Source organism: Camelus bactrianus, chromosome 9 (genome assembly GCF_048773025.1).
Source record: "Camelus bactrianus isolate YW-2024 breed Bactrian camel chromosome 9, ASM4877302v1, whole genome shotgun sequence".
Lineage (NCBI taxonomy): Eukaryota > Metazoa > Chordata > Mammalia > Artiodactyla > Camelidae > Camelus > Camelus bactrianus.
In genome coordinates this window covers 19583876-19610027 of record NC_133547.1, presented here as the reverse complement: position 1 = coordinate 19610027, position 26152 = coordinate 19583876, and the positions used below count along the sequence as shown (strand labels likewise).

Here is a 26152-nt window from a genome sequence, read left to right as displayed (position 1 = left end):
CATGCAATGGAGTCTATTTTTTTTTTACATTTTTTATTGATTTATAATTTCCAATGTTCTGTCAAAATTCCGGGGTAGAGCATAATTTTTCAGTTATACATGAAAATATATATATTCATTGTCACATTTTTTTCTCTGTGAGCTACCGTAAGATCTTGTATATATTTCCCTGTGCTATACAGTATAATCTTGTTTATCTATTCTACATTTTGAAATCCCAGTCTATCCCTTCCCACCCCCGGCCCCCTTGGCAACCACAAGTTTGTATTCTGTCTATGAGTCTGTTTCTGTTTTGTATTTATGTTCTTTTTTTTTTTTTTTTTTTTTTTTTAGATTCCACATATGAGCGATCTCATATGGTGTTTTACTTTCTCTTTCTGGCTTACTTCACTTAGAATGATATTCTCCAGGAATGCCCATGTTGCTGCAAATGGCGTTATGTTGTCCTGGTTTTATTATGGCTGAATAGTATTCCATTGTATAAATATACCACATCTTCTTTATCCAGTTATCTGTTGATGGACATTTAGGCTGTTTCCATGTCTTGGCTATTATAAATAGTGCTGCTATGAACATTGGGGTGCAGGTGTCATTTTGGAGTAGGGTTCCTTCTGGATATATGCCCAGGAGTGGGATTCCTGGGTCACATGGTAAGTCTATTCCTAGTCTTTTGAGGAATCTCCATCCTGTTTTCCACAGTGGCTGCACCAAACTGCATTCCCACCAGCAGTGTAGGAGGGTTCCCTTTTCTCCACAGCCTCTCCAGCATTTGTCATTTGTGGACTTTTGAATGACGGCCATTCTGACTGGTGTGAGGTGATACCTCATTGTAGTTTTGATTTGCATTTCTCTGATATTGAACATTTTTTCATGTGCCTATTGATCATTTGTATGTCTTCCTTGGAGAATTGCTTGTTTAGGTCTTCTGCCCATTTTTGAATTGGGTTGTTTTTTTCTTATTAAGTCACATGAGCTGCTTGTATATTCTGGAGATCAAGCCTTTGTCGGTTTCATTTGCAAAAATTTTCTCCCATTCCGTAGGTTGTCTTTTTGAATGGAGTCTATTTTTATGGTAGGTATCCAGCACTGTAGATGATTAGCAAGGCCGGGGAGGGGGCAGCAAGGGCTGGACAGCTACAATTTCAGATCCAGTGGCCAGGAAGGGCTTCCCAGAAAAGGTCAGTTTGAGTCAAGACCCGAAGGAAATGAGGCCGATATTGGGAGAAGGAGGCAAAAGTGCATACGCCTTGGGGTGGGAATGTCCTGGCCGGGTCCAGGAGCGTGGAGGGGCCAGTGTGGCTGGAGCAAGAGATGAAGAGATGAAGAGAGTAAGAGGGGGTGGGGATGGAGCGCCCTGGAGACACCGTTAAGTTCTCTACCTTTGGGCTGGATTGAGACAGTGGGAGACATGGGAAGGCTTTCAGCAGAGACGTGGCACAATCGGACTCACCTTTTAGCAGAATCACTGGCTGCCTTGAGCTTGATCAAAGGGGCAGGGAGGGCAGCTGGGAAACTGCTGTGGAGGGGGAGATGATGATGGTGTGGACCAGGGCCCAGGTGGAGGTGCTGAGAAGAGATTAAATTATGGATGTATTTGAAGGAAGAACCAGCAGGATTTACTGATGGGTTGGATATGTGGGTGTGAGAGAAGGAAAAAGGAGGCATTAGGTTCCTGGTTTCTGGGATCCAGAAGCTGTTTGTTGCCGGTGTTGCTTGTTTGTTGTGCTTTTTTTGAGGAGTGGGGAGTATGGGTATCAGGGAGTCAGTTTCAGAATGGAAAGTCGGAGACACTGAGTGGGCAGTTGTCCTTCAGAGACTCAAGTGCAGGAGGAAACACTGAGCTGGCAAACACGCTTGGGAATCTTCAATGAGTGAGCAAGCTGTGAGTGAGATGGGAGCCCCAGGGGAGTGAGTGCAGACAGGAAAGAGAAGGGGTGAGCCCGGCTGCGGAAGCAACCTCAGTGTTCATCGATGGAAGACTGGATAAAGAAGATGTGCTATATGCACACAATGAAAAACTACTCAGCCAGAAAAAAGAATGAAACCTTGCCATCTATGACAACATGGATGGCCACTGAGGACAATATGTAAAGTGAAACAAGTTGAAAGAAAAAAAAAAACATATAGTATGATATCACTCATACGTGGAATTGAAAAACAAAAACAAAAAAACCAGGTGGAGGGTATAGCTCAAGTGGTAGAGCACATACTTAGCAGGCACAAGGTCCTGGGTTCAATCCCCAGTACCCCCTCCAAATATAAGTAAATAAACCTAATTACCTCCCCTCATAAAACAAACAAACAAAAAGCAACCCCCAAACCCAAACCACCCAAACCCCACAAATGAACAAACAAAAAACAAAACAAACTCGTAGACTCAGAGAACAGATTGGTGGTCACCAGTGAGGATGGGGTTTTGGGGCGGTGGGTGAAATGGGTCAAGTGAATGGTGATGGATGGTAACTAGACTTTGGTGATGACCACTTGGCAATGGACACATTGTTGTACACCTGGAACTTATATAATTTTATATACCAATTTTACCTTAATAAAAAAAAAGAGGGAGAGAGAAGGGGGGTCAGGAAATGAGCCTTGGACGCTTCAGTGTTTGCATGTCAGGACCAGATGTGGAAGCAGCAAAGATCAAGAAAGAACAGCCAGGGAGGCAGGGGGAAGACCGGGAGAGCATGGGGTCAGAGAGGCCAGGCAGGAGCGGTGCTCAGCTGTGCCACATGCTGCGCGTGGGTCAGGTCAGATGAGGGCTGAGAACTGACAGCTGGGTTTAGTGACATGGAGGGCAGTGGTGCCCCTGCTAGGAGGCCATTTAGTGTGGTGGGAGGGGCAGACACCTGCTGGAGAGGATGGAGAGAATGAGAGGGGACAGGTTAGTGACAGCGCACGTGGAAAACTCCTGTGGGGATTCCATTGCAAAGGGAAAAAGAGAAATGGGGCAGTGGCTAGAGAGGGGTGCAGGATCAAAGAAAGTTTTTTAAAACAGCCTTATTGAGTTATAATTCACATCCCATAAAACCCACCGTCCCTCTTTAATGTATGCAATTCAGTAACTTTTAGTATATTCACCAGATTTTGCGACCATCTCCATTTTCTTGCATCAAAAGATTTTTGTCACCCCAAAGAGAAACCCCATATCCACGAGCAGTCATGCCCCATTCCTCCCCTCCCCCAGCCCCTGGCAACCACTGATCTATTTCTGTCTCTATGGATTTGCCTCTTCTGGACATTTCATATAAATGGAATCATACAATATGTGGTTTTTTGTGACTAGTTCTTTCGCTTGGCATATTTTCAAAGTTCATCCATGTTGTAGCATATATCAGTTTCTAATTCTTTTTTATTGCTGAATAATAAAATAGTCCATTGTTTGTTCCATACAATGCATGTGCCATATTTTGTTTATCCATTCATCAGCTGATGGACATTTGGGGTGTTAACACATTTGGCTATTAAAAAATGCTAATGAACATTCACCTACAAGCATTTGTTAGGACATATGCTTTCAATTCTCTTGGCTATATACCTAGGAGTGGAATTGCTGGGTCATATGATAACTCTATGTTCAATATTTTGAGAAACTGTTAAACTGTTTTCCAAATGACTGCATCATTTTACATTCCCATCAGCAACATTTAAAGATTCCAGTTTCTTCCCGGTCTCATCAACATTTATTTTTGTCTTTCTTATTTTAGCCATCCTAGTAGGGGAGAACTGGTATCTCATTGTGGTTTTGATGGCTAATGATGCTGAGTGTGTCTTTCCTCTGCTTTTTGACTGTTAGAATATCTTCTTTAGAGAAATGTCTGTTCAAATTCTTCACCCATTGGGTTGTCTTTTTATTGTTGAGTTGTGAGAGTTCTTTATATATTCTAGATACTAGTCCCCTATCAGATACATGGTTTGCAATTATTTTCTCCCAGTCTCTGATTTGTTTTTTTCACTTCCTTGATGGTGTCCTTCAAAGCACAGAAATTTTTTTATTTTAACGAAGTCCCATTTATCTAGTTTTTCTTTTTGTCACTTATGTTTTTGTGTCTTATCTAAGAAACCATTATCTCATCCAAGGTCATAAAGAATTTTTTTTCCAAGGCCATAAAGATTTATTCCTATGTTTTCATTTGAGAATTTCATAGTTTTAGCTCCTACATTTAGGTCCGGAGGAAAGATGGGCACAGATGTAGGGAGTGAACATTCTCTTCCAATTAATCTCCTTTCTCAGTGAAACAGGAACTAAGGTCACGGCCTGAGGGAAGACAGAGGAGGAAGGGTGGGGAGCTGAGGGAGAAGAGGCAGTGGGAGAGGAAGTGAACTGGAAAACACAGGACTCTCGCCAGCAGCACTGCAGCCCCACTGAGCTTAGCCGTGGTGATACGGGTCAGCGTGGGCAGGTGCCTTCTTTAGCCACATGCAGTTCGGCAGGTGCAGGCAGGGAGGTCAGTGGAGATTCGGGGTGCCCTCCTCCCAGGCCTCTGAGGGCCACCTGTGCCTAGTGCAGAAGGATGGGGCTGCTTCTTAGTGGCTGCAGCAAGCAGCCCCCTCTCTGAGGATGTTCGGGCTCATCCAGGGGGTCTTCCACACACCAGGTCAACTTGTCATCTCAAGGCAGGGAGAGAAATGCTGTTGGCCCTAAAGCAGCTTACAGTGCAGGGATCAGGGGAGTCCCCAGGAAGCCCTCAGCCCTCCCAGCTCCCCACCTGCCGCAGTCTGCTCGGGCTGCCACAGCAAAGCACTGCAGACAGGGCAGCCTAACCGTGAACATGTGTGACGCCCAGTTGTGGAGGTTGGAAGCTGGAGATCAGGGTGCCGGCATGGCGGGTTCTGGTGAGGGCTCCAGCTTGCAGACGGCCCTCTTCTCCCCGTGTCTTCACCCTGCAGAGACAGCGAGCAAGTTCTCTGGTGTTTCTTCTCATAAGGGGGCACTAATCCCATTATGGGGGTCCCTCTGACCATGGCCTCATCTAACTCTGCTTACCTTCCAAAGGCTCCATCTCCAAATGCCATCACAGTGGGGGTTAGGGCTTCTGCATACACATTTGGGGACACAATTCAGTCCACAGCACCATCCATCCTCTAACAAACACTTCAAACAAGCCCAGATGTTGAACTTCAGGACAGGAAGAGGCTCCCGGCCCTTCAGGGACACGTCTGTATCACTGGCAACCCAAGTGGAAAAGAAAAATCTTTCATCTTTACATTTTCGATGATGTATCTTATATGTCAAGTGATGATGCCTGATGTGGTAGCCACTGGCCACATGTGGCTTGACATGTGGCTAGTCAGATTTGAGATGTGCTGTATGTGTGACATATACACTGAGTTTCAAAGACTTAATATAAAAAATCGAAAAAATTATACATCTCAATAATCTTCTATATTGATTACATGTGGATAATAGGTTGGCTATATTGGGTTAAATAAAATATATTATGAAATTTATTTCATCTGTTTCTTCTTTTAAAAAATGTGGTTTCTAGAAAATGTACAATTATATTTGTGGTTTGTATTAATATCTCCATTGGACAGACTCTAGAGAGAAGACCCTATATGCAAACAGCCCCCAGCCGGGCTGGCCCTCCGGCCTTGGTCGGTGGGCAGGTGTTGTGCTTTGGAGTCTCACGCCGCAGTGGACCCTGCCTCTGAGCAGGCAGGACCACAGTAGGCTAGTGAGGATGCTGCCTCCAGCCAAAGTGGCCGTGAACGGTCCCTGGGAGGCAGCCCCAGGGAGCTGGGGACCAGGCTTGCCCTTGTTTGGCTTGGGGACAGGAAGGCAATTCACATTTTTAAACATCAGAATCCCCTCAAGCACAAGATGCCCACAGTCTGAGATTCTCTCCTGGCCTGTGCCCCTTTCCCTCACACACCCTCAGGGCATCAAAAGCCTGTGGGGTCGCCAGCACCAGTTCCAGCTTGTCTTTTTCTTTATGTGTCCCCCCCAAGCCCATAAGCATGAAATTGCTGTAACGTAAATAATGCATATGGAGCAATTCCGCTGACTTTCATATACACACCCCCATTTACTACTTATTAAAATTGGCTATTAGTATTTCATTATATTGCCCACATACATGGTTTAACTATTTCCCTGTTGTTCAACGTTGGAATTGTTTTCCTGTCTTCCTGCTATCATAAACAGCAGTGCTATGAATATCTATCTTTTTTCCATTTGAGTTATTTTATTGTAATGTTTTCCCTGAAGTGAAAATTGTTGGCTGGAAAGTATATACAATTTTATGGTTCCTGTGACTTTTTTTCCTTCAAATCACTTTCCCAAGGGATCGTATCACTGTGCATTTTCTCCAGTGGAGTATATGTGTGTGTGGACGTGTACACATCGTTTTCCCACAGCCCTGCCAGCTCTGGGTTTGATCATTTCTATTTATTTATACTAATTAATTGGTGTGTAACAGATATCGCCTAGATATTATCCTTGCATTTGCTTAATTGCAAATGAGAAAGAGTAAAGTCCTCTCTTTAAAGCCCACAGAAATTTAATAAATAGCCATCACTTCTATAGTTTAGAGAAATGTGTTTCAGCTCCCTGACTTTGCCAGCATTTGGGGCACCCGCAGCTGCCCCGAGGCTGCGATGCAACTGGCCAGGTCCAAGATTTGCCTCCTGACTTGTTATCAGAATGGTCTGAGAAGCCACCTCCAGCTAATAAAGCCATTTATCTCCTCCCAACAAACTGAAAACACATCAGACAGTCCCCTGGCCCTGTGTGGTTTAGATGAATCCTGGCATTTCTTAATTGCCGTATGTCGATTGTTCAGGATTGAGAGACATTCTGGTTTATATGCAAAAAGGTTGCAGGAGACAGGGCTAATGTTCTGTTCATGGCTTCTTATAACCTCAGGAAGGCCCCAGCCCCTTCCGAGGGCATAAAACAGCATCCTTGCAGAGCTACATCCTGGCCTGGCTGGAGACACAGAGAAGGCCCCGTGGGCCCGGCTCAGAGGGAAGAGGAGAAAGGATGTGCCCTCTTGACCACTAGGTGGCACCTGTCAATAACTAATGGGGAAGATGACCCTTCCACACCCTGAGCCCCAGTCCTCCCAGCCTCCCGCATTGCAACACACCTGGCCCTGTTTACTTCTAAGCCAGACTTCTCAAGAAACAAAAACAAAAAACAAAATAAATAAGGAAGTTCATTCTAGCTAAAAATACACCATCTGTCTGTGAAAAATCTCGCTCGGCACTGTCATGTCAACACCCAAAGCAGGTTAATAACCCGCCCAGAGCAGATGGTTCCTTTTTATAATTACTGGGTCCCCCCCAAAAGGCTTCTTCCTCAGCTTCCTCCTTACCCCCCTGGTGCTCCCCTGCTGTCCCCTGGCCAAACGGCCGCCACCTCCCAGCCAGGACCCAGCTCAGGCCAGGGCCCCCTCTCCCTCTGCTGGGCCCAGGCCACAGGGACCCAGGGGCTCTCAGCACTGCCTGGGCAGGTGGCCACCAGGAGTTCCCCCTGGCCTTGTTAACAGCCCCATCCAAATTAAAACAAATCAAACTAAGATGTCAGGCATCACCAACTACTACTTCTTGGTGAGGATATGACAAAATAAGCACGCCCCAAAACCTTTTGTTGCGAGAGCAAATTATTGATACTGTCTCTCTGGAAATCGTTTTGACAGAATATAACAACAGCCTTAAAAAACACTGCATGGTTTTTAATCCAGCAATTTCACTTTGAGAAATCTACCCTAAAGACTACCATAACCCAAAATAGGAAAAGAATATTAGCAGAGAAGTGTTCACTGTAGCACCGTAACAGTAAAAGCCTACAAAGGAAACTACAGCAGGTACACGGTTTAGTGCAATGGAATAGTATAAAGCCATTACACACGTTTACAAGGGGGTTCAAATCACAAGTGTTGTTTTACGTTAATTGGTAAAAGTGTTCAAAAAGGTCTGAACAGTAAGGATGCAAACACATCAGAAATACACATACATGGCATTAAAAGGTTTACATGAATTTTTTTTTTAGTTTTTTTTCCGGGGGATGGAAGGAGGTAATTAAGTTTATTTACTTATTTATTTTTTAGAGGAGGTACTGGAGATGGAACCCAGGACCTCGTGCATGCTAAGCGTGCACAATAGCACTTTGACCTACACCCTCCCCCTGGTTTGTATGAATTAATAGTGGTTTTCTGGGCAGTGAAATTTGTAGTGGTTTTTATTTTGTTGGATTTTTCTGTGTTTTCAGCAATAAACACTGACAAATAAAAGGAAAGGAATAGTTTTCAAAGATTATCTAAAAACATAGTTAAAGGAGTGCATGAGAAATTGGTCCAGTGGCTGCATCTGGGGAGGGGCTGGAGCTGGGGTCAGGGTAAGAGGACACCTTCCTTATCCATTTGGATCTCTTGGTTATCTTCTAAGTTTTGTACCAGGTTGGTATTACCTATTCAAAAATAAATGAAGAATTTCAAAGAAGATACAGAAATGGAAATACAAAAGCCATAGCTGTTTGAAGGAGAAAGCAAAGAAGGTGCTTTCAGCTCTTGGGGGAGACAAGACTTGAGGTCTGGACTCAAAGCCCATTGCAAGTCACCCAGGACCCAGCTAGTGGCTTCATTCAGCAAGGCCTGCTCTGTCCAATGCCAAATTGGCCAGCAGTCGGGCCATCTCCTCCCTGGAGTGGTTTTCCCAGGGGGGAAGGCAGGCAGGCCAGGGGAGGGACTCCAGTGGTCACAGATGCAGGACCTCTGAGCTGGGACCACCTGTGTCCCCTGGGCCTGGCATAGTAGGACCCAACACACGAGAAATGAATGGGTAGGGCTTCCCCCAACCCCCCAGTCACCTTCTGAGTCAGGAGAATCATCTCAATGGGCCTCGCCCTACCTCCCCAAACCCAAGCAGTGCAAATGACCGAAGTGGCTTCCTCAAGCCGGGGCCTGTGCCCGGACACCTGATTTGTGCTAGTCAGATGAAGAGTAACTTTTCTGAGATAAAAGCTCGATCCTTCCTTAATCACCATGGGTTCCAATTCACCCTGAAGTTTTCTTTCCACACACGGAGGTGTGGGATATTGAACCGCCTCAGCGGGCATGCCTCCCTCTGCACCCCAGGGAGGCCAGTGCTGCTTCTGTCCTGGTCCCTGGAGACCCAAGAGATGTTCTGCGGTTGCTAGGGGAGGCTCAGGGCGGTGTCCACACACCTGCAGCACAGGAGCCAGAGCATTTCTGAAAGGCAGGTCTCAGGCACTGGAACTCAGAGCTTTCTTTCATTCTTTAAAGCCACAAATCCCATACCTTCCCTTGTTTATGACTTCGAATGTTAGAGATACTTTACACAAAATAGGTACAAAAAGGACTGGTTACAAAATATTTATTGCAATTTGATGACACTTGTCAGTCAAGTTACGGTTCTGAGAGCAAAGCAAAAACAGTATTAGGGGAAATTTAGGGTGGGTACATTTCTTAGAGAGAGTTTACGATCCTACCCCATCAGAAAGAGCAGTACTTTTTTACTGAAAATATTTAATTAAAAAGCAGAACCTAAGAAGTACGGTGATTTTTCAGATAGGGAAAGCAAGCCCCTGGGAGGGGCCAGAGCCCAGGTGACAGCTAGTGGGGGAGGGGCTGGGTGCCACTGACATTTGTGGCTTCACTCAGCAGGCCGAATGCCCCTCCGTGAGGCCACTCAGAAGTCACTGGGGGACCAGGGGCGGGGGGGAAGGTGCATTCAAGAGGTAAACATGATTCCAGCTTGGGCCAGCTCTGAGGTCCCGAGACCCAGGCCCTGAGAGGGGCTGGCTGTGCAAAGGGTGCCTGGACAGGCGTCATCTTCACAAGATCAGAAGGCTCAATGTGACGTTCACCATCTTCCCTGCCGAAAGGTTGTCAGGGCACAGTGGAGCACACAGCCACAGAACACAGTGTCTTCATAAATGACTTCCAGAACATGACAGGTCACAGCAGCAGCCACTCCAGCAGGAGATTTCGCTCCAGTTTAGGGTGACACACTGACGATGCGGGGCTTCCCCCAGCTCCCAGGTCACCTGCCATGAGCCAGGGCCATGGGGGGAATCACCTCGGACGGACCCCCGCTCCCCAGAGCAGCGGCCTAGTCGTCGTACCGAATTTCCGCCTGGAGCTCCGTGGTGATGTAGTTGGCCAGCATCGCCAGCAGCTGCTGCTGCAGGGCCTCACTGCCCATGACCAGCATGGTCAGCTGCACGGCGTCCGTCCACTCCAGGTGCCTGAGGATGGCGACGGCCTCGTTAAAGAGCTTCTGCTGCTCGGCAGGCGGCAGCTCCATTAAGATCTGAGGAACTGGCTTAAACTGTCCACTCGTCATCCACGCGCCTAATAGACCCCCAACGGCGCCCCCTAGAAAAGAGGATTAGTCAATTAGTCGGCCTTATTCATAAATGATGGCCACAGGTTCTCAGTGAGCACCTGTCCTCTGGCCTGACGAGTGGGCACATTCATGAGCGAGTCAGAACGGGCTCGGCTTCGTATCTGCTCCTCCAGGAAGGCGGAGGGCAAAGGTTTACGTGGTCTGCGGTCCATTTGGCTCAGATAATTGACACCCAAAGGTGCCCTCCCCTAAGCTCTCCACTCACTGTGCAATGTGAAGCACCTCCCACCTCAGAGCTGTGCTAGCTAAAATCCTCTTCATGGGCTGAAATGAAGGTTTCCACGCCTCCCATAAAAATTTCTCTCATCTCAAAGGAGAGGGCTGAGAAGCAAATACATTTTCAAGGAGAACCATCTCAGTGGTGAGCCTGTTCCCTCCAGTGAGTGGCTCCTCAGCCCTGAACTTTGAAATTCCCAGTGAAATCAGGTGGTGAAGAGACCCTGGGGACAGATGAGGAGGTGTCTTCTCTTGAAACATTTTCACACAACCCCTCCGAAGTTGTACGATGATAGATAACAAATTTAATGTACTAAACTATTTCTCTCTCTGTTACCTAGACGGGCACAAGCATTATTTTTAAATGTAAATTTATTATCATCAAAGTAAAAGCGTGCTATTTAAGGACCTGAAGACCTTGTATCAATGGAAAGGTCCATTTAACCAGGTCGGGTACAGTGTGCTACAGAAAGATGTCCTAGGGCAGGGGTCTCACACTCAAGGAGCCGGGCAGGTAACCGAAAGGAGTGAGGTGGGCTGCATGGGCCTGTGGTGACCTGGAGAGCTGGGTCTCTGTGCGAAGGAGCAGTGGCTACCCCGTGCCAGCCAACTGCTGCTACGTGGAATGCCAGATTTGTATCTTTAAAAAGTCCCACAATTTTAAAATATTGGCAATCAGATACTTAAAAGATGCAGCCGGGCTGGACTTGGTGACTCTCTTTGGAGGAAGAGAGTATGGAACGGGGAAACAGTAACTTTGCAGTGGACAAAACTGGCCTGAACCAGGTGCTCAAGGCGAGCATCACGAGGGAGGTCCCATGGATGCCCTGAAATGTGCTATGAGAAGCGTCCTTCACCTCTGTGGCACTCCTTCCAAAGATCCATAACCCCAGTGTAATCATGAGAAGGGCATCAGGCAGAGCCAAATTGAGAGGCATTCTACAAAATATCTGACCAGTACACCTCAAAACTATCAAAGCTGTAAAAAAAAAAAAAAGAAGACCAGAGGAGACTAAGGAGACATGATCGTTAAATGCAACGTGGTATTGTGGGATGGATCTGGGACAGAAAAAGATCATTAATGCAAAAACTGGTAAAACCCAAATGTGTAGGCTGGACTCGGCCGATAGGCAGTAAATCCTGCTCTATCTCAGAAAGCCAAGTGTGGAGGCACCTGGAAGCACACACCTCCTCTGACGTGGGGACCGGGCTGGCCAGCCTCGGGTCACGGAGGCTGAACACTGCCCCTGGACAGACATCTGCCCCGCACTCTGAAAGAAAGCAGCATTCCAGGGAGGCAGAGCCAGTCATTTGCAAGTTTTACTGAACTTTTCCTCATGACACCAGTGAAACGCTTAGAGCCGACAAGAGTTGCACTCATCTGCACTAAACCTTTATGAGAACATCAATATTTGATTTAGAGCAGCACTTAATGTGAAAAGTCGCCAGGAAATATCGACCAGCAAATTACTAACTCTTTGGAGAAGAGAAAATTCCTTTGTTTTCTGGGTAAAATGATGCTCCCGGCCATGACCAAGGGCTGCAAGTAGTGAGTGAATCCCCTGGGTTCTCTTTGCAGATATCCTGTTCTCTATCAGCTTTTCCTCAATCTGAACAAAATATATGCCCCTCAAATGGCATCTGGGCACAGCTATACAATAAATGATCGCAGCAAGCCCTCCCTGAGCACACCAGATGGGGCAGGACAAAGATACGGGATGTCACCGAGGAAGAAGGCGATGGCCTTGTCTCCTCCCCCACGGGCCACTTCCTGGATGGCAAGAAGTGGAAGCCAGAACTCACTAATGCATAGAGTTTGGAAATGGAAATGTACAGATGGAGTGTCTGGGGCCACCCCCCAAACTGATTTTTTTCTCCCCAGTGTGGCCTCAGCTTAATAAAACATCCTTGAACGTCAATCCTGCTACCGAAGGGAGGAACAGAGCAAGAAGGGAGCAAGAAGCCTTGCCAGTGCATTGGGACACAGAAGCCAGCCTCAGAAGAACAGCCTGTACTCATATGAAGACTGCAAGGAAGAATTTCTACCAGACTGTGGGCTTTCCTTGGCCCTGTATCCCCAGCACAGGCTGCCCCGCACAGAGGAGGCATTCAGTAAATATTTGCTGAGCCCATGCTTTGCACTGATGCCCCCGTGTGACAGGGTCCATCTGAGGCACCTCAAGGGAGGCCTTATCTGTCCCCTCCCCTATGTCAGGTCGGGACAGCGGCCAGCTCTCTGACACCACCCCTAGCCCGTGGTTCAGGGCCACACGGGAATTCTTCTTGCTCCTCAGCCAAAGAAAGCAACATCACTTCTAGCTCCAAGGAACGATGCGAAAAAATCAGTCAAACTTTCATTTGTTGCCAGTAACTGGTTCCCAAACAGAAGCGGGTGCTAAAAGCAGGGGGCAGGGATGACCCCTCTAGGAGTTTGCTTGTTGCTGTTCCTACCTCGGACTGCTTGCTTTCAGAACGAGGAAGTGCTCTGTGACTGAGCTTATGTAAAATGGCCCAACAGCACCAGCCCCAAGGAGGTGCTGGGCCAGTCCCGGGTTCCTCTCGCTTCCCCTCTGCGGTGCTGGGCAGTGGTGATGGGGGAGGGAGGCTGTTCAAGGGACCTGGGACACCCTGAAATCGTCAGACCCTGGGACACATCCCTGGGGCAGGGGAGAAGTGTCCTCCAGGTCTGTGTGACATAAATGCCATTTTCAAGGGCACCCTTCACTTCTGAGACATTCACACAGAAGCCTGTGTTTTTAACAGGACTATATATGTTCCCAAAGACCATTTCTCAGAAGCAACCTTAGCTCAACAAACTTCCCACACAGGGCAGAGGCTTTCATGAGGTCCCTGTGGTTTCAAAGGCCTTTTTCCAACAACTGTCCCTGCGGGACCCTCGCACTTACCAAAGGCTACTCCTGGTGGGCCGCCAACCAAACCACCAACGAAGGCCACGGCCCCTGCGACCAGGGCGCCCCTCCCGGAGTGCCTGATGGTTGCCTTCATGTTCTTCTCCTCGGAGATGGAACACAGCAGTTTCATGATGTCCTTTACCACGACGGGCATTGTGGCAGGCCTAGAAGGAAGCGTTCCGAAGGGCACTTTCAGTGAGTGAAGGGTATATCCACCCAAATGTTACTCTTCCTATAGTTCCAAGGAAGGGTCCCCATGGTTGGTAAATAGGAGCTCTGTCATGCGCACGATGGACGGCACCCCCACAGTCACGTGACAAGTTCTCTGTCACAGAGAAAGCAGGGCAGCGTTCAGTTAATAAGCAGACAGAATCAGCCAAGGGGATGAAAGGTCTTCTCTGCCCTCTGATTAACTTCTGATCTACGCCTGATTAAGGAGGAACCCCGGCCACATGCTCCACCAGTTCACCACGAGTGAAGCAAGTCCGCGCTCTCTTGCATCAGTGCAGTGGCCTTTCACCCGGGTCAGGCAGACTCTGAGCACAAAGCCTGGCTGAGCGTGCAAAGTTCCAGCCTCACGTCCTCTTCTGTGAGACAGGGCACCTCAGCTCATGGCAAGCCAGAGAAGGGGAATGCATGGGACTCTGCGACCACACAGCCTTGTATCCACCGGTTGACCCCGAGCAGAGTGTCAGATTCCTTACCTGTCAGATGGAAATAAGCCACCTACAGGCTGGATTCTTGTAAGTGTAACTAGAATGGATACAAAGTGCCTGGAGCAAGCCTGGAACACTGTAGACTCTCAGATACGATGTCTCTAAACCAATGTTCTGTTCCTAACACACACCACTGGCTCCTACAAGCAACCACTTCTAAAGTCCATCCATTCTACTCATGGGACACCAAAGGCAGAGATAGGATGACATAGTATGATGAAACAACCAGAGAATAAAAGAAATCAGAGAGTTCTAGGGGTGTGCATATGGATGGATAGATGACAGACGGATGGACTTTTGAACAATAATCTTTAGAACAGTACTCTGGGGTCAGGGAACTGCCACTGGCAGAATGCCAGGTAGGGGCAAGGGTGAGGCCAGGGCGGGGTCAGCCCCAGGGCTGGTGGGAATGGAGAGCCCCGGCACTGACGGGCCACCTGGAAGGGTAGGAAGTAAAATCAAAGCGGCACTGAGTGGGTGCTTCCACTTTGGCTTCAGCTGGACCCAAGGCTCAATGGGCACTCTTCTTTCTCACCAACACTCCTCTTTTCATTCAAGGCTGAGACACACAAACATCCACTAAAGGAACTTGACTGTGGGAGTTTGGAGCAGACCCTATTGCTCAGTATCTTTTGGATATATGAGCTTTCTTTTTTAACCCAAGGATAATCCGGAACTAGTCTCTAATGTAAAATCATTCCCCCAATCCCAAGAGAATTCTGAGCACTGAGAACGAATCTGTGGACCTCCCATATCAGCACAGTCAGAGCTTCCTTCTAGCCCCAGGAAAAGTAAGAAGGACCCTGTGCTCCAGCCCCTGTAAATTTCCCCTTATTTTTTTTGATATTCTTGACATCAGTGATTCTATCTTGCTCAATGCAGCCAGTATAGATGGAGTGAGATTCTGTATTTACAGCCCCCAGGTGGTCTTCTGCCCTCACCTTGGACAGCAAGATGTTTGACACCTGTTACTCAGTCCTCGAGTTCAGAAATTGCAAAGAGACATCCTCTAGATGTGTCAATTCACCAAGTCGGGTGTGAGGGGCAGCAGAGGGGCAGCCCTGCAGGGTTCCCCGAGGGACTGGAGGAGAATCCAGGTGTGCTTGTCCTTGCTCTGGCTCCCAGGTACCAAAATGCCTCTTGGCTTCCAGGGGCCTCTGCTCACCAGTGGTCACCATGTTCAGACAGAGCGCATGACCCCTCCTCCTCCCTGCAAGAGAACCCCCTTCCACTCCTCCAGAGGTCAAGAATGGTCCAGGCACAAACGTCAAGATCACATTATAGCCTTGTAACAGCGAAGGAACTGCACGTGACAGAGGCCACTCAGAAATTGGGGAGTGGGGAGTAACCTGATTTGCCCAATAGCCTTGGTCTTGTAAAGCTACACAAACAAAATGTCTAATTTCAAATATGTGTTAAGATAAACCAAAGGAATTAATTTCACAGTAAAACCTTTCAAAAAGCTAAAAATCTTTCTGTAAAGTGATCACCTTCTAGCTTAGCTCTGGTTTATATCCAGCTTTTTAATTCTCAATTATGCTGGAAAAAAGAGAGATAAAAAGGGAGATGCAGCTGAGGTCCTGGGAAGGCTGCAATGAGCCTCCCACTCCCAGGGGCATGAAGACCCTGAGCCTCACTACGCTTGATCTGCGAGGCTGGCTTCCAGACCAGTGCACTCTGCCCAGACGCCACCCCTAAAACAAACCTTCTGCAGAATTACTCTCGAAACAGTTTCTGCACAGCAAGAAAATGCACGTAAAAGAGGCAAGAAACAGATACATACATACAAACCCACTTCATCCTCTACTGTCTTAAAAAAAAAAAAAAAGCTTCCAAACTGCTCTGAGTGGCTAAGTTGAAACCCACAGAGGCTAATGAGGCATTATTGTGCAAAGGCTACCTCCAACCTCCACTTAGCCCCAGTTGGGCCCCCACAAGGTATAAGCCCAGAGCTCTGCAGGTCCAGAGGGCCAGCAGGTATCATGATGTGTGGGAGGAAGTGGCCCAGCTCCTGCTGGGTCCAATGGTTTCACACCATGAGTAAAGAGGAGCCACTGTGGCTGCCTCCATCTGAGGGAACGCTGGTCTAATTTCCTTGCAAGAATCATTTTAGAAGTTGGAGCATCAACAGACTCTTGTTGTCAAAGAAAGGTTTGCAGCCCCTTCCCCTCCTCACTTCTCCAGGCTTGCCAGATTGAGCAGAGAAGCCAGTCCTGCCCCTCCTTCTCCCACTCCGGCTGCCTCTGTCTGTAAGTGGCAGAGAAGTGGGTGAGGAGGGAGGAGGCAGAAGGAGCACTCTGAGGGGAACAGACCTCAAAGGGGTGGGGGTGTTCCCTCACCCCCCCTCCCCCATACATATCACACCTATTTCAGAATCAGACTTGTCCATGAAACAGGCTCTGGCCACAGGAAGCCCATCTGCCAGCCGTAGGGAAGGCAAATGCCAATGTGAAGCCCTGGTTTCTTGCAAGCACCCAGGCTGGTCTGCTTGATTACAGCAGGGATTTGGGGGAGAGGGAGATAAGCCTGTCCCTGGGACTGCAGCCTGGCTTTCTGAGATGGACCAGATTGTGAGAGATGAGGGAGAGGAAAGCTCCAGAGCTAACACAGACCTCCATGAACACGGTTCTTCTAAACAATCAGAAAAGCAGAGCCTCGTTAAGAATCAGAGTGATCGCACTCACCTGGAATCCTCAGTACTTTATACTTTTCTGGTGGAATTTACAAAACTCCACTGTGCCCAGTGGCTCCTATAAATCGTGTCTTCTCACCTCTCCAGGGCAAATGCTGCAGGTGGATCCTGTGGGGCCAACTGACATCCTTCAAAGTCCAACAACCTCCATTTCTGGGCTCTCAGATATCAGCCTGCAATCCCTCAATAGATAAAGTACATTCTTTACCCGGCATGTTTGCCCTAACAAACTGATAGCCCTAGGTAATGCCTAATCTCACAATTGCTCAGGCTGGCTTGTTTCAGCCCACCTTATCAGAGTCATCAACCCTACTGCCCTTCATGACCCTCAACTTCTTATCTCACCTACAACCAATCAGAGACTTGTGCACAACCGGATCAGGCACCTTGAGGCCCTACCTTATAAAAGACCCCAACAGCCGACTCCCTGAGCTCACTCAGGCACCTCTTGCCTATGTGGCCCGCTGTTGCCTACAACAGCGTAACTATTAAACTTTTCCTTTGTTCTTCGCCCCGTGCTCACACAGACACCTCTCCTCTGTGTGCCCCGCTGTTGTCAAGGGCAGTGTACCCCTAATAAATGCCTTTACTATTCTCCTTCATCTCTGGTACATTCTCTTAGCTATCTGCGCCACCGGCCCATCCCCGGCTCACCCGCCGCGTTGTGTCCACAGCAGATCCCATCAGCAAAACGTTGTCAGATTAGCCCACAGACTGGCACTTTAAGTTAGGTGCCAGTGTTTAAATCAAGAGATTTCACATACACTTCAGATTTCTGGTTTCTCCTGAAAAAGCAAAAGAGCAAGCCACACTGGGCCCACCTTCTGCAGCAGCCCAGGCCAGAGCTGAGCAGTGCCCTAGCGGAGAACACCTCGACCTACCTATCTGGCCCGTGAACAGGTGGCTTCACAACCTCTCAAATTATTCCTATTTCTTTTTTAAAAGGCTAAAGAAGCTACCAGTTCCTACAAAACTGACCTTCCCTCCTCTAAATCTGTAACATCTCTTTCTGATCATCTCTAAACCAACGTCCAGATCAGAGGGCAAGGCCAGGGGTGCCCCGCCTTGCGCCGCCCGGCCCTAGGCGCACCCAGATTCTTGCGGTAGATGACACGCACGCACACCGGTTTCCTGCGGGAGGTGACACTCACACACACCTCTCAGTGCCTCCCTTTCTTCATCTGAAAAACGAAAGCACTAACAGCGCCCGCCCACCCAGGAGCGGAGAGGCCAAGCGCGCGGCGAGCCTCCCCGCAGCCGCTCCAGCCCAGCGCCGCCCCGCCCCGCCCCCAAACCGGCTCAGGCCCTTTACCTGCGAGGACGGCGCCGCGAGGTCACAAGCCGGCAGACGCGCGACACGAGGCCGCGGCGCAGACCCCACCCTCCCGCCTTCCGGCTCGGCCGCGCCGGGCCTTCCGGGCCTTCCGGGAGCTCCCACCAACCGGGTCGCGGCGGTGCCGCCGCCGCCGCCGCCGCCGCGCTCCCCGCCCCCGCGCTCCCCGCGCTCCCCGCCCCCGCCCGGCTCCGGGAGCGGCCGGCCCGCTGGGGTGCCTGGACCCGGGTACTGGGGCTCCGAGGCCGCGCGCCTTCTCACGCACCCCTGCCCCCCACCTCCCCACACTCGTTTTAGGTCGGGTTCCTTTGGACCTTGCTCAAGCCCGCGGGCCTCTCGGGAGACCCTCTCTCCTTTTGACCCTCCACTCAGGACCCGGGGACCCCCTCCCTCTCCCTAGGCCCGGCGCCGGAGAGCAGAGCGCACAGCGGGTCTTGGCAAGTATTCGGTGAATGGGGCAGAATCACACATCACCGGGTCCCAGTGGCGGCACCAGCAGCCTCTGGTTTGAAAGGTTTGAAAAGATTTGAAAAGGCCAAGCGCCGCCTTTGTTCCAGGGGAAGGGGAGGTCCAGTTTCAAGGCAAAGCTGAGGCTGGGGAGCCTCTTGGGAGGGGGCATGAGGGGTGCGGGTAACAGAAGGGCCAGGGAAGACTTTAAAGGGGCCTACCTAGAAGCCGTCCCCCCATCTTCCCCGAACCCCCTTCCCCAACGCTGGCCTTGAACCAGCTCAAATTTAAAGAAGACTTCTTTCTGGTGGCTTTCCATGGACTGTCTCACTCAATCCTGACGGCAGTCCTGCCGCGTGGACATTGCCATCTTACAGGTGGGAGAAGGGAGGCACCAAGTGGCAGAGAGGTTGGTGTAGCCCAGGCCACCAAGTATCAAGGTCCAGACGCCAGTCTGGGTCCACCTGCTCCAAGCCCCGGCTTATAACCAGCGCTCTGCCTTGCTTTCTTGGGGTGCTGTGGGCACCCAGGGGCTGGGCCTCTTTCACACTGCCAGAACAATATGGTTACTTCTTCTTCATCTATTTTGAATGGGAAAGTACTTTGGGTTTGTCTGTGTGTGAGATACAGATAGATAGATAGATAATCCCACTTTATTGAGGTATGATTGACATATCAAAAGTTGTACTTATGATGAGTTTATACCTATAAAACCATCACCACCATCAGGGCCATAAATGTATACATCACCTCTGGATGTCTCCTGCTGCCTCTATTATTATTAGCGTTTGTGTGTGTGTGCGCATGCGCATGGCAGCTGGGGGTGGTAAGAATACTTAACATAAGATCTGCCTTCTTAACAAACTTTAGTGTACAATACAACATTGTTAGCTGTAGACACTATGTTGTATTGCAGATTTGGAGAACTTCATCTTATTTAACTGAAACTTTGTGTTCTTTCTCATCATTTTGTTACTTCTGTTTCCCCTCTGTCCCCATTGTGAAAAAGAACCAGAGTTCTCCTGGCTAGAGTGAAATAACCCCTTCTGTTCCAGAATAGGGGATTTGCCTGAGTTTGGGTGACTTTCAAGAGTGAAAATTAACTGAGGTTAAGAATAGCCCAGCTCCCTAGGGTGTCTCCAGGGCCTGGGTGAAGTTCTCCTGTTTCTCTGCAGGCAGCTCCCTCTGGTGGTACATTAAAGAACTGGGCCTGCTCGCTCCTTCCCCAGAGATGGGAGGGAGAGGACAGGGAGGGAGCAAAGATTCTGGAAAGGAAGGAAACTTCAAGGTCAAGCCCTCTAGAGAAAGCTAGCTGAGAGAAGTAATGCAAACATTTAACCCATCAGCAACCTGGGACCTTCATGCTGGTATGAATAAAGTCATAAAATGCACACACCAAAGCCCATCACGGTAACACAAGGCACCGCATCCCCATGATGGCAGCCGGGACTTCTGCAAAGTGAGTCCCAGGAACGAGGTGCACAGTGGGGTCTCCATGCTGGTGTGGTGACTGCACTGGCCCCGCATCCAGCTTGTGCTTTCATAATGCTAGCGATCTGAAGGTCTGGCTGGATGACCTTGGGAAAGTTACTGAACTTCTCTGTGCCTCAGCTTTCTCATTTGGGAAATGACAATAATAATAGTGCCTGTCTCATAGGACTATTGTGAAGATTAAAAGCAGTAATATGTGGGAATCTAGATTATTCTTGTTTACATCATAGGGTATGAAAATAAACAGCATCTCCAAAGTCCCAAATATGAGCCTCATATGCTCAGTGTGGCAGGAAATCCAGTTCTACTCCAGCCTTCACAATGTACCCTCTTCCTGTTGGGCCTTGAGTCTCCCCGGGTGCTAGGTAGTGTTCACAGAGCCAGCTGGGGCCAGAACTCAGGCAGGGTCCTCTGAGGCCAGTGCCCCCACCCTCCCCTTTTCCAGAAGCTGAGTGAGCCAGCTCCTAACTCACACAGCTCTTTCAGGATAAACCCACCCAAACTAAGGGCTGGATGATCATGTGTGCAGGCCACACACACATAAACCCCTGCAACCTCTTTTTTTTTTTTTTAAATTGAAGTACAGTCAGTTGCAATATGTCAATTTCTGGTGTACAGCATAATGTCCCTTTAATGCATATATATACATATATTCATTTTCATATTCTTTTTATTTAAAGGTTATTACAAGATATTGAATATGGTTCCCTGTGCTTTATGGAAGAAATTTGTTTTTTAATCTATTTTTTTATATAGTGGTTAACATTTGCAAATCTCAAACTCCCAAATTTATCCCTTCCCACCCGTTTTCCCTGTTAACCATAAGATTATTTACTGTGTCTGTGAGTCTTTTTCTTTTGTAGATGAGTTCATTAGTGTCCTTTTTTTTCTTTAAGATTCCACATATAAGTGATATGATGTGGTATTTTTCTTTCTCTTTCTGGCTTATTTCATTTAGAATGACAATCTCCAGGTCCATCCATGTTGCTGCAATTGGCATTATTTTATTCTTTTCTATGACTGAGTAGTATTCCATTGTATAAATATACCACAACTTCTTTATCCAGTCACCTGTCGATGGACATTTAGCCCCCATGACTTGGCTATTGTAAATAGTGCTGTAATGAACACTAGGGTGCATGTATCTTTTCGAATTAGAGTTCCTTTTGGATATATGCCTAGGAGTGGGATTGCTCTTTTTTATTTTAAATTACCTCTAAGGAGGCACCATAGTCTGTGTGGTGTTTAGGGATTCCATGGGGTCTTGATCCAGCCTTGCAACCAATCCTTTTTCCCAGGGCACTCACAGGGCCAGGGTTTGGGCTCAGGAGAGGTCCACCTCACATGCTGGGCCCAGGACACCCTTCCTAAGGGCCTCTGAGTCCTTGGCCCCAAAGGCAGAGATCTCCTAGCCCCCAGTCCTTCCCCCAGGATGCCTGCCACTCCTTTCACCTGTGATGTTGGCAGCACACTTTTTGGCACATACCAGGTGATTCGTTTGCTAGTGCCCCTTAAAAAAAAAAAATACCACAAACTGGGTGGCTCGAAAGAGAAATGTGTTGTCTAACAGTTTTGGAGACTAGAAGTCCAAGGAGTTGGCAGGGCCACACTGCCTCTGAAACTGGCTGGGGAGAAGCCTTCCTTGCATCTTCCAGGTTCTGGTGGCAGCCACCAACCTTTGGTGTTCCCTGTCTTGCAGCTGCATCTCTGCTCTCTTGTCACATGATGTTCTCAGTGTGTGTGTGTATCCAAATTTCCCCCTTCTTATATGACACCAGTCATATTGGAGTCAAGTCCCTCCCCTGCCCCCACAATGACCTCTTTTTAACTCACTCACACCTCCAAAGACCCTGTATCCAAATAAGGTCATGCTCACGAGTACCAGGGGTTAGGACTTCACAGGTCTTTTTGGGTGATACAATTCACTCCATCACACCAGGTATTCAGCAAATGCCAGCTGTGATGATTATCTGACCATGCATGTGGTGCGTGCACGCATGATAAGAGTACCAGTCTCAGCCACGCCTTGTGTGTGGGGGGCCATCTAGGGACAGCTTAATTCCAAAAGGGTTGTTGAGGGACAAGGTGGCTTTGGGACTGGTAATGAGCTCCTCCCAGGCTTCATCGTTGTTCTTCTAAATAATTAATTCATCTTCTTCCTTGGTGTTTACATCCTTCAAATATTTGTAGACAGTTATCATATCCCTTTAGTCATCACTTAGCGCCACTCTACATATTTGCCGTGGTGTTGAGTGTGTGTGATCCTCATTGTCATGATTATTATTATTATTATTATTTCCTCAAGGCGCACTCCCTTAGTCCCTCAGCTGCCATCATCGCTGTGTGAATTTCCTCCAGGTGCATAGCCTATCAAGTGCCAAGTTCCCAGGCATGGAACATTAGAAGTCAGTAGGGGTGACAAGGGATGGCTTGCAGGCGCTCTGGCTCCCTGCTTCTCTGTCATTTATGTCAGTTTCCCCAAAGCCACATCAAATAAACAGACAAGCTAAGTTAAAAACGGTGTGCTTACCGTGCAAATACGGCTTCCAGACAAATCTCCCTGCCCCTGCTTCCATCCAGATAAACCCCTGTTTCCTCAACTACAAAATGAGGGTAAGAATCCCTGATCTCAACAACCTGGGGTTCCTGTGAGGACCGAATGGGGAAGAGAGTGGACAAGTGCTTTGCAAACCACAAAGCAGGTAGTGCCAGCAGTGCCTTCAACATATGATTGGATTTCTGCAAAACATTTCAGGGGGTCAGCTGTTCTAAACTGCCAGAAATGCTAAGTTAGGATTTACAAAATGAACTCGACAGAACTGAGATGCACCCTAAAATCTGTTTGTTGAAAGAATATAGAGATGCCCTGCTTTCAAAATCTACTATTAGATTTTAGTATTCCAAATAAAGTGTGGAACTCAGAGCCGGATGGGCCCTCAGAGATGTGTTACAGATGGCCCTGAGGAGGTTTTGGAAGGTTATGCTGCTATAAAAGATTTAAAAAAAAAAAATCCACCTTCTCTTCCATCTCAGACCTCACTGAAGAGTTCTTCTGTACCCGGAAGACTTATTTTCAGTCTGAGAAGAATGATTTTCAGTGGTTCTGTTGAACATGCAATTCTCATGCAAGTATTTCTATAATTATCCTGTTTCGGTTATTATACAGTTTCTGGAACAATAGGACTTTTATTGTATTGCCGTATCTGTTATAATAGATGTTTTATTACAGAAAATTATGGTAGAGTCACTATTATGATTCTGAAGTTTTTATTTCAAATTGCTCATAGGATGGAAATTCTTTCTCCCAAATAGTTTTTACTTTAATGGTGCTTTGGGTTTTGGGGTTTTTTTTTTTTTTTAAACTTTAGTCTGTTTGGGATTTTGTTCAATGGGAGAATGTTTTCTTTTGCTCCAGTACACGCTGTGGCTGAGAAGTTACCCCTGGTGTGTGTTTGTTGGTTTGTTTGTTCTTTGAATGTGGTGCACAGAATTTTTTTTAAAGTGTCATGTAGGTTGTTCTATATATATCTGCATGCATTAGACTCAGGCTGTCATAGTAAATACCACAGACTGGGTGGCTCAAGCAGAAATTTATTTCTCACAGTTCTGGAGACTGGAAGTCCAAGAGCAAGATCAGCAACTGCTGAAACTGATCAGCAAAGATCAGTTTCATCCTGAGGCCTCTTTTCTTGGCTTGCAGGCAGCTGCTGTCTTGCTGTGTGCTCATGTGACCTCGTCTCCCTACCCACAGGGAGAGAGAGCAGCTCTCTGGTGTCTCTCCTTATGTGGACACTAATCCTATCACATCAGGGCCTCACCCTTATGATCTCATTTAACCTTTAATACCTCCTTATGGATCCCGTCTCCTGACACAGTCACATTGAGGGTTAGGGCTTCCTGTGAATTTCAGGGACACACAATTCAGTCCATAGCACTGCATAACTTTTATTATTATTGCTGAAGAAATTCCCAGAGCCCTTGTGTTAAATGAAGTTAATAAACTAATATTTTGAGAAGGAATAAATAATATTATTGAGAATGACAAGAGAGAACTTGAAACTTCAGGCACAGTGAGGCCAGGCAATTATCCTATTTCAGATGGTAGCCCCACTAGGGGAGAAGTGTAGGGGCTGGAGTTTTTCTTGGCTAATTCTCTGGCCTCAGGTCCCCAGCTGGTGTGGCTGAGCCGGCGTCTGGAAGCATGTTTATTGACTCCAATGTGGTGGTTTCAGCCCGCAGGAGGATCTCGCCTCTGGAAAGGGTGATTCTGAAGTCTTGGACGTCAGGTGGGGCTCTAGGCCCAGTTGGCCTTTTCACATGGAAGGATTTAAGGACTATGGAAAGTCCCCAGATACCTGCCTACAGGTCCAGCATCGCCAGGCCCTGCCTTCGAGTTTAACCATCAATTCCACACAGTCCTGGTAAAACACACTCTCCAGCTTAGGGTCCAGAACTACTGATGGGGGGACAAGTCCTGGGCCCTGGGAAAAACAGAGGATCCCCAGTCACAGTCTTTAACTAGACAAACCTCAGATCATCTAGGCTCTAGGGTTTCCAGATGATTTCTTAGGCTCTCCAAGAAACACAGAGAGGAAGTAACTTCCCACAGTTACACTGTTAGTAACAGGATCATAACAAAGCTCTGAACCTCTTGGCCTCCCAGCCTCTTCCCACAGCACACTCTCCAGCAGGGAAGGGAGGAGCCCCTGGAGGGTACTGTGGGTCGGGGACACTGAACATTGGGTGCTGAATGCCTTTGAAGGCTGGGGAAGGCAAGTAAACACACATACATTGCAAATATGGAGAAAAACAGAGAGGAAAATGTTTAGGGAATCTTCCAACATGGAAGACAAGTCAGGTGGTTTGGAGCTCCGAGAAGAGAGGGGCCTTGACATTCAAGGCGCTCTTTTGAGGCTCCACAGCACTGGGAGGTGGGTCTCTGGGGTCTTGCCTCCTCCCCTCCCTCCACTCCCATCCCACAGCCTGCCTGCCTACTGCGCAATGTCAACTGCCTCGGGGGAGCACAATCCTGACTTCAGGATGGAACCCGTGGGGAAAGGCATCTGCTTTGCACACATTTGGCCCCTTGGCTGGGCGCCCTTTATATTAGGAAAGCAGAGACTCGACCTTGGGTTGCCATCAGTGCTTATCCACCTGTGGAGCTCAGGTGGAAGAGCCTCCATTCACCCCAATGTTCAGGCCCTGGGAAGGCGGGCTTGGGGGTGACGGTTTGGAGAGGTGGACATGTATTACCTCTGGCAGTGTATGTAGGTCAGGAGTTCAGGGGTGCAGAGTGGGCACCCTGTACTGGTTTCTACCAGGGCCCCCCTCCCCTGCCCGAGGCTCCAGCAGGTGCCAGGCTCTAGGCCCTCTTCCTTGGTCCAAATTCCGCCCCCCCCCCCCCCCCCGGCAGGAATGCCTTTCTCAGTTGCCATCATGCTTTGCTGGCGCAGCCCAGGGCGGGAGACCACAGGCACAGGCCGGCTGAGATCAGAGACCCACACCTTGGTGACAGCGCTGCTGGTGCCTGCGGCTGGGGAAGAGTGATCCTGATCCAAGCGAGCCAAGAGATTTCCCTCAAGTAAGCGCCTCAGACTATCCCTTGAAACCTCGAAGATTACAGCGAGCACACAATGGGGGCAAAGCGGCTTCCGATAATGCGGCAGACGGCGGGGCGCTGGGCCGCGGCTGGGATGCTCGGCGCCCGCGCTCGCGTGGGCCCCGGTGGGCTGCGGGCCGGCTCACCTGCCACCTGGCTCCTCCCGGAAAACAAAGGCCCTGGGCCCATCCTTGCGGGGGCGGGGAGGGCCGGTCCTTGCGGGGTGGGTGGGGGTGGGGGAGGGCCCGCACCGGCGAGCAGAGCAAGCAGACAAAGGGCGCGGCCGGGGCTGTTCGCGCGCGGCGGGGAAGCAGTGCAACGCGAGCCGAATACCGGGCGTGGGTTTGGGACGGACGGGAAGCGCTCCGCATA

General features: G+C 48.7%; 1 protein-coding gene across 12 annotated transcripts; it reads right to left on the bottom strand.

Moving 5' to 3' along the window:
• Window positions 1-9323: 9323 nt before the first annotated feature.
• On the bottom strand, window positions 9324-18356 carry C9H19orf12 (chromosome 9 C19orf12 homolog). Of its 12 annotated transcripts, none has more exons than XM_074369867.1 (4): window positions 18223-18356; window positions 16903-17695; window positions 13497-13666; window positions 9324-10343 (listed from the first exon to the last, which is right to left on the bottom strand). In XM_074369867.1, the coding sequence occupies exons 3-4, from the start codon at window positions 13654-13656 to the stop codon at window positions 10078-10080; spliced, it is 426 nt and encodes a 141-aa protein (XP_074225968.1). In that variant the 5' UTR covers window positions 13657-13666; window positions 16903-17695; window positions 18223-18356; the 3' UTR covers window positions 9324-10077. The 12 variants fall into 12 exon arrangements, with proteins under 12 accessions (XP_074225968.1, XP_074225969.1, XP_074225979.1 ...); XM_074369868.1 differs by having other exon boundaries at window positions 16903-17092; XM_074369878.1 differs by having other exon boundaries at window positions 16990-17092.
• Between the last annotated feature and the right edge of the window lie 7796 nt (window positions 18357-26152).

Coding starts and splice junctions, on each gene's coding strand:
- C9H19orf12 (XM_074369867.1), bottom strand. CDS start 13,656: ATGCCCGTCGTGGTAAAGGACATCATGAAACTGCTGTGTTCCATCTCC. Junction 10,344..13,496: donor CCCACCAGGAGTAGCCTTTG/GTAAGTGCGAGG, acceptor CCTCTTTTCTAG/GGGGCGCCGTTGGGGGTCTA.